Source organism: Perissodus microlepis, chromosome 23, assembly GCF_051167445.1.
Source record: "Perissodus microlepis isolate ML-2025 ecotype Zambia chromosome 23, ASM5116744v1, whole genome shotgun sequence".
Taxonomy (NCBI): Eukaryota; Metazoa; Chordata; class Actinopteri; order Cichliformes; family Cichlidae; genus Perissodus; species Perissodus microlepis.
Genome location: NC_140482.1, coordinates 42,512,874 through 42,521,516, shown reverse-complemented (window position 1 = coordinate 42,521,516; position 8,643 = coordinate 42,512,874). Strand labels below are relative to the sequence as shown.

Sequence of the window (8,643 nt, the reverse complement as noted above, 5' to 3'; positions counted from 1 at the left end):
CCTAAAGTTCAAACTGAGCATAAGAATGAGGAAGAACAGAGGATTTAAGTGACTTTGAGCATGACATGGTTGTTGGTGCCAGACGGTCTGCTGATCTACTGGGATTTTTCCCACATAGCAATATCTAGCACTTACAGAGAATGGTCTGTACACGTCACACGGCTGCAACTGTGTGATGCTATCATGTATGAACCAAAAGCTGCAGGGAATATTTCCAGCATCTTGTTGAATCTATGCCACAAACAATTAAGACTGATTTGAAGGCAAAAAGGGGTCAAACCCAGTACCACCAAGGTGTGCCTAATAAAGTGTCCAGTGAGTTTATATTGAATGGTTATATAATGCAATTTGAACAATGATTTCATATAACATAGAGATCACAGACAGCATCTCAGGAATATTCAGCTATGCTTTTTGGACTTCCTGTATCCTACAATAAAACACACCTACTGTAACACTCACACTATGGCATGTATTTAGGCATCCAGTGAAAACTGATGTGAAATTGTACACAATACTTTAAATTTGTAAAATAACACACAGTTAAAGAATAAAAATGAGTTAATTATTAGCTCAGACTCTTGCACTAAAATGCTGCCTTATGGATGCATTGGGCATCCATTGTTGCAAGAATGTAAACTTTTAGAAATGACTTCTTGGCCTATAATCTGTCAAACATACCTCTCAGGAATAATATCAATGCCTTTTGAGCCAGAAAGAACATTCCTATCACCAGGTAGAAGCTGCAGTCAGTTTTTGGAAAAGTGACTTAAGGGAATCTATTAACTGAAGGCTGCGTCATTAAAAGCTTTTAAGTTGGGGCTTTTATTTGTAAGGTAAAGACCCTACAATAATAAAGAGAAAAGAGAGAAAACTGCACCCAATCAGATGAGCCCCTTTGAGCACGCGCTTTGGTGACAGTGCGAAGGAAAAACTCCCTTTTAACCGGAAGAAACGTCCAGCACAACCAGGCTCAGGGCTGTGACGGGTCCGTGGTGAGGGGAGGGAGACAGGACAAAAGACAAGGTGTAGAACAAAGCCAGGGATTAATAACAAAATATAGAGGGGTGTATAAACACACAGGGCGCGAAGAAAAAACACTCATAGCATCATGGGAAGCCTCCAGCAGCCTAGGCCTTCTGCAGAATAACTGAGGGAGAATTCAGGGTCACCTGATGCAGCCCTAAATATATGCTTCATGAAAAATACAGTTTTTAAGCCTAAGAGGGTGTCTGGTGCCCAAATCCAAACTGGGCTAAAGCTTAAGTCTCCCATTCTACTTTTAAATATCCTGGAACCACAAGTAAGCCAACAGTCTGAGAACAAAGCGCTCTACTGGGGTGATAAAGCGCTATAAGTGTCACGGTCTGTGGAGACAGGCCGTGCGGAGCTGTGTGTGGTGGACCCAGGTGCGAACACAGGTGAGGAGACGGGAGTGAACTTAAACTGAAAGCGAGCCTTTATTTGGGCTGATATAGAGGGGAGTAGACAAAACATAACAGGGACAGAGAGGCAACTAACCAGAAACCTAAACTGGAAAAACACTAACATGACTGAAAGGGAAAACTATGATCACTGTGAACAGAATGCTGTGCAGATGCATGGAAACTGAACCAAATGGCGTGACGAAACAGACATGAACATGACCTGCACGGACAGTGCATGAAAACCTACATAAACCAAATGGCAAACACGAACTGCACAGAATCCTGAAAAACACTTAACTTGACCAGAGGGAAGACTAACAGACTAAATACCCACAGGGATGATCAGGGAACACATGAGGAAGAACAGCTGCCACACATGAACCTAATGACAGGACAGGGACACTAAATACAATGAACAAAGAACACCAGACCCTTTCAAAATAAAACAGGAAATATGGAGACAGACATGACACGAACTTGACAACAAGGACCACACAGACATGAAACATGACAGGTAGACAGCACAGGGGGAGATGACAGAAACAACTAAGAAACAAAGGACTAAACTGCAACCTAGAAATTAACTAGATGAGCTAAACTGGAAACCAAATGAATACAAAAGATACATAAAAACTCAAACACTGGGTCACACGACCCAGTACCGTGACATTAAGGTCTGTAAGATAAGTACACACAGATTTAACACACACACACAGAGAGAACGAGTGTGTGTGTGTTCTGGCACTAGGACCCAGCAGGTGCAGCCCCGTTATTTTAGAGCTCCGCGGCACGGTCCCGTCGGCAGAGCGCCGGATCCACAGCACACACCGCGGCAGCGTCCTCTGGGCTCAGGACGCAGAGTGAGCGGAGGCTCGCCACCACACTGTGCGCGTTCAAGAGGGAACAACCGCAAGTTGTTACTGGTTCAAGGTTGGCGATTTCCCGCATTTGTTTCATTGTTTTTAGCTACTATTTGTTATTTAATGAGTAAGATACTTTAGACATGGCTTCATCCGTGAGCGGCACAGAGGAGGTGCGGGTGACGGCGTTGACGCCCCTGAAGTTGGTGGGACTTGTGTGCGTCTTTCTCGCTCTCTGCCTGGATGTCGGTGCCATGTTGAGCCCGGCGTGGGTCACCGCGGATGACCAGTACTTCCTGTCCCTGTGGGCGTCTTGCTGGAAGCCCGTCAGCTCCGAGGATTGGTCCTGCAACAGCACGCTGGCCACTGGTGAGAAAGACGCTCATGTGCCCGCACAGACACGCTTAACACTGGCGGCTGCTGGCGTGACGTGCCACCATGTTGGCTGAAAGTTTTAAACCAGTTGGGTGTTGTAGTTTTAAGGGATGCTTCACCCTCGAAATGGCAGGGTTGTGGGCGCAGACAGACACCTACATTCATATTCAAATGGAAGTGCGATGCACAGCTCTCAGGGATAACAAAGGGTCCCCGCGGAGAGTGCGCTGCTGAACCAATCTGTTCTGTGGGTGAGAATTATAAAACATCACCCCAGAGAGTGCTAGATGTTAATTACTTTATAATTAGCTATTGCCTGTTTAATTTAAAGTGCCGACATTTTCTGCATGAAATAGGATCTAGAACGGTGTGTTGCGCACTGCTGTCCAATTGGGAAATAATCGAGTACAGGAAAAAGTGAAGTCTCACAAGTCTGATGAATAAGACGCCTTGGTTTCTTTCTAGGCCGTTTGACTCCTTTTTCCTTAAAGCGTTTGCTCAGTGCGCCACAGAATGATGTGGGAATGTTGCCTCGCCAGGAGCGGTCCAGCTGGGGTTTCATTTGGCCTTTTGTTGCGATCAAAATGAGCCTTTGTGTGGGTTTCTTCACCGGCCAAGGAGCAGGGGCAGCTCAGAGCAGAGAACTCCCCCGAGATCCAGATGCCTGCAGATTAGTAACCAGGGAAACAAGTTGAAACACTCCAGAAATTTTGTCTATTAGGGAAACTTTTTTTTATTTATGGAGTCCCCTCACTTAGCTTTTTTTCTAGAAGCATTTCATATTTCCATCACAGCTACTAATCCACCGAGAAAAGAGAGAGAAGCTGGCTGAACTCTCAGAAAATTGATCCTATCGCTAGTTGAGTGTTTGTAGCGCTGTACAAACTATCTAATGCATATGTAAAGCAGTGCAACAGCCCTTTATGACATTTCTAACGCACTGGCAGGCTTTCAAGCCACAGTTTGTAGATAACGATCCATCTTGCAACACAATAAAAGCAAAAAAAATGTCAAAACTGATCGCACAGAGAAGGTTTGTCATTTTAATTTTCTTGTAAATGTGCCTAAAGCTTACACTGGTTTATCCTGCTGTATCCCTGAGTAGACTATCTAACATTTCCTGTCTGTGTTTACTCCTCTATTTCGTTTTTCTGCTGTCTCTGAGCAGCTCCTGCGTGCTGACTGGTGAATTACATTTTTGTTAGTCTGACAAAATGTTTTCTTTCTGTCTGAGATGAGTAACTGCGGGCCACTCTGGCCCCATTCCTCCTCTGTCAGCGCAGACAAAGTGCACTTTGGTGCCATATAAAGACACGTAGTCTCCGTGTCAGCTCTCAGCAGCAGCAGCATACCACAGTAAATGCACACAGTGAACTTCCCATTTCCTCAGGCTTGTGCTTGGCTAGGGCTTATTGATTTGAATCCCAGTAATCAGTTTCTAACCACCCCCCTCCCCTCATCAACCCTCGATATTTCCTCAGTGTCATGCTTCGGGCATTAAATAGATCCTGTTAGTCTGAAACAGCAGCTGGGCCACTCAGATGTTTTGAACTTGTTCTGCACAAAGTTCTCTTTAAACCGTAATAATGTGCTGTAAGGTAGACATCAAGTATGGCCTCATTACATGCTCTAGTGTTTGTGCAGATGCATATAGGTTATCCTGTCTGTGTGTTTCTCTCTCTCAGACAGACACGCACACACATTTAGTCAGGAGCTGCCGGTGGTCAAGTATAAACGCTACAGACTCCACATAGAGCCAGGAATGCAGCAGCAGCAGTGTGTTGATGCCAGGGTGGTGCGAGATCAGGATATCAATGTGGAGCCAGAGTGTGAGCACGTCCAGCTCAGTGAGATGCAGTGATGGCAAAGCGTATTAATAATGTAATATGTTAGCTATCCCATTCTGGGTGCCTGCTTTCTCTTTACGGGAGGTCACAGAACTGTGCAGACCACATACCGGCTCTGTGGGACAGAGCCTCAGCTCAGAGACACAGAGGACACGAACCTGGAGCCTCCGATTGAAGATGGTGCTTCTTCAAACAGTCCTTCATCCTGCTGCCTTGAGAGAGTGAGGCTGAGATTGTGTGACAGTGCGAGAGAGAGAGACACTCGAGGCACTTCTGTGACACAGATCTTCCACAGTTGTCTGAGACAAAGCAACTGAATCGGGGGCCTTGAAGGATTTATTTGCTTAACACTTCAGCAGTTCCTGACATCCGTACAGAGGACCATAATTAATGCTCAGATTGGATCTTGTGTACTGTATCTCCTTTTCCATCTGTTATCGTGCGGGGCTCAGATTAATAGTTTGGCACTTCCTGCTCGTCAAAGCCTTTAAGCACCCTAACTCTGGCTGTGTCTCTCGCACAGCGAACAGGATCCGTTCCAATTCTGAGATGAGATGACATTCTGCATCCTGCTGTTTTCATGATAAAGTTGTGCGCCGGCTGGGCTGCGGGCACCAAAATGACCCAGGAAAGATACAGTATCTCAACAGCGATGGGTCTGTGACAGCTGCGGGTCAAGTCAGTGTAACCCTCCCTCTTTGCTGAGAGGCAGCAGCAGCGAGGGGGTCGCTCTGGTTGTGAAAGCAGGGAGGCTGAAGGAAAAGTGGTGCTCTGCTTTTTGTGGGCTCGCTCCAACATCCTGTGGTGACAGGGCCCATTTTTTAAACTCTAAATCCTGAGCCATATTTGGTCAGAAGTGGTTGATGTTTGTTTATATTTGAGCTGCTTGGCCCCTCCAATAATATTTCCCTCCAACAAGAGTGGGAACTGTATTTTAAGCAGCTTATGTTCCGTCACTTTCTTCTGCTGTTTTAATGATTTTCTGCCTCAGCAGAGAGGAAGTATTCTCAGCCATGCTTAATCTTTTTTTATTTCCCAGACTCCGTAATAAACAATACCTCGTACACGTACTAAAAACAGACTAAATAAACTTTAGTGAGTCACTGTAAACGTTTCCACACTCTGTAATACTGAGCCGCGTATACAGAGCCCAATCCCCTTTATGCTTTGATGTTTACCTTTTTCCACCCACCGTACGTTAAATGATTTCCTCCTGTGTAATCAAATGCTTCATCATAATATCCTCCTCCTGTTTACATGCAGACCTCCTGTTTCCGCAAGTAAACAGTAAAGCAATGAAAGAGACCCCTAATCTCTAAACAATAACGTATATTGTCTCTCAACAGTCAGTTGGTGTCCCGTGGCTAATTTAGACTAAGAAAAACTGTTTTCTCAAGAAAAAGGCAAGGCATCTAAAAAAAGAAGAAGCCTACGATCATATTTTTCTGCCTTTCACAGCTGCTTCTGTTTGGGGCAGACAGCTATTTCCACTCAAGTGTGGATGGGATGCTGAGGATGCTGCTGAGCAGTCATCAGCCGACAGCGAGGGATACACTCGTTGTCAGAGTCACCTTTCTGCTCCATTGGGATCCATTACTGGACTGTTGGAAATGTGCACGTGTAACCAGGCGCGTGTTCGTGCCAGAAAAAGGGCTGTGCTCAGTTTGAGGGTTTGCATTCCTCATCTGCAACCCGCCAACGGGTCCCCGGTGGCTCAGAAATGTTCCGAGCCATCGCCGCCATCGCTCAGCCTCCGAACCACAAATAGTTTGTGTTTACACTGTGGCAATTCACCACCAGTGTTATTTACTTTTGAGGGACTGAGTATTGCACTGTTACTGTGGCTAACCACTGCAGCCTGTGACCTATTCTGCTGCCTGTCTTCTTCCCTTTATCCGTCCTCATCTTGTCTCTCCGCTTCCCCCCTCCTGTCAGCAGCGCCGACACGGCTCTCCAGAGTAACCTTTTTTTAGCTACCTGTGTCACTCTCTGTTTCAGTGTGATTTCACGGTTTTCCTCCCTCACCCTCTCCCCCCTCTCTGCCCCTGTGTTTGTGCTCGTCTCAGACTGGCAGATCGCCACCCTGGCTCTGCTGTTGGGGGGAGCAGCCCTCACGCTGCTCGCCTTCCTCGTGGCGCTGTTCTCCCTGTGCTTTGGTTCCAGGAGTCGCTGCTACAAGCCTGTGGCCGTCATGCTTTTCTCTGCAGGTATGTAAAGAAATTACATTTTCATCGAATGTGCACAGGAAGACCCCAAGGTCCTTTGACGACTTTAATGATGCATCTTGCGTCTGAACTGTCTGTTTTTGTTGCAGTTGTGCTTCAAGTGTGCAGCTTGGTTCTCTTCCCCATCAAGTTCATAGAGACGGTCAGTCTGAGGATCTACCATGAATTTAACTGGGGCTACGGCCTGGCATGGGGATCCACCATCTTCTCTTTCGGAGGCGCCCTCCTCTACTGCCTCAACCCCAAAAACTATGAAGACTACTACTGAAAAGACAAGAGGAGAAACCTGGGACCTCACCCAGCTAGTGTCCACATTAGTAATAGCACCTCTGTTACACATCGCACAAACAGACCAGAAATAGGAAAAAAATGCTCATTAAAATTTTCAGGACTGGAAAGGAGCTCTTGTATTTGATACTGTGAACTTGTTGTCAGAAATGCTGTCCTTGCTCATTGGACCGAAGCCCTGAGGTCTCTTAGGAGGGTTGGCAGCGAATCCAGTCATATAAAAGAAACGAGGCACTTTCATTTGGGAGCGAATGCCACCGGTCAGATAATCCTGCGTCCCCTTTAAGTGTAACTCCAGTAGGTCTTAGTTCTGGACACAAGGTCTGTTGTGAACAGATGGATTCGCTGGCCCCATACCCGGAGGAATTGATGGACTAATTAGCCAATCAGAGAAGAGAAGGAAATGTAGAGAGGAAGACATTCTTTTGAAGTGATATCCTGAGGATGACAAACTGAGGAGGCACACCTAAAGAATGCAACATGCCACATTTCCCCAGAGACGCAACAACAACTGGAGGCTGGCCAAGCTTTCTTCTGCTGCCAGCAGACTTTAATGTATCGGAGAAAGCATGTCCCTGGACTCACTGCATTTGTCCTGTCCTGCTTGTGTCTATTATAACTGGGTCAATAAACAAACAGAAGCTACCTAAGACAGCTAACACCTTCCAAATGGGTGGAAGTAACACAATCCTAGTTAATGATTCACTCACGAGTGTCTTCTACACAAAACCTGATTTACAAGATGCGATCAAGAAGTTCTGAGAACAAAACTATAAAAAAATCCAAAGCATTGCCTGAATTTAATTTGGTCATCTAACGTTCAAAGTTACCTTTTACCCGCGACACGCCACATAGCTTCCAGCACAGCTGTTATTTTTAGATCGCTCCCTGGAATTCCAATTATCCATGACCACAGACTGCAAACATTAGCTTCTGTTTGAACCTGAGCCCTCCGTAGGGAGGACAGTCGCTGGTCCAGCTACAGGAGTCGAGCTGGAGGCCGATCGTGAGATCACCTAAAGTCTTGGCTTTAGTAGACCTGCTGTGAGAACCTTTCAAATACCCCCAGTCATACCTGCTTTTTCAGGAAACTATCATATCCAAGTTATGCAGTTTACATAATAAAGCTTATTAGTTACAAGCACAGCAGTAGGAGGGTAGAGGGCAAATGACCACGTCTGCTGAGCGAGTGTGCATGATCATACCACCCAGCATGTGCTCACAGACCTACCCGTGTGATGCCTCCTTATCTTCCCTCTCAGTAGGAAATGAGAACGCTCTCAACAGGCACCGTTAAAAATACATCTGCTTCCCTATAGACAGGCTGTGGCAGGAAATCCACTGTAGCTGAAAAAGGCAACAGACTTGGTTTTAGCGTCTGAGCGAAGGTGCACGCCAGAGTGAGACGTGCTGTGTACGAGGAGTGAAACGAGGACCGCGAGGTAGACGACCTACGGCGGCGTGCTGTGGTAACGGGCGTCTTCTTAAAGCTCCTTTATAGCGTCCATGAACTCCCTCCTGCGACATCAAAGTAAATGAATGTGTGCATGCATTTACAATTCCCACTGGTCTGATAAACACAATAAACATGTAGTAGAAAATAAATTGTGCTTGTTTCATT

General features: G+C 46.1%; 1 protein-coding gene across 1 annotated transcript; it reads left to right on the top strand.

Moving 5' to 3' along the window:
• Positions 1 to 2,189: 2,189 nt before the first annotated feature.
• On the top strand, positions 2,190 to 8,627 carry tmem47 (transmembrane protein 47). The gene is made up of 3 exons (XM_084920813.1): positions 2,190 to 2,656; positions 6,576 to 6,716; positions 6,824 to 8,627. Exons 1-3 carry the CDS (start codon positions 2,431 to 2,433, stop codon positions 7,000 to 7,002), a joined length of 546 nt encoding a protein of 181 aa, XP_084776939.1. The 5' UTR covers positions 2,190 to 2,430; the 3' UTR covers positions 7,003 to 8,627.
• The last annotated feature ends 16 nt before the right edge of the window (positions 8,628 to 8,643 follow it).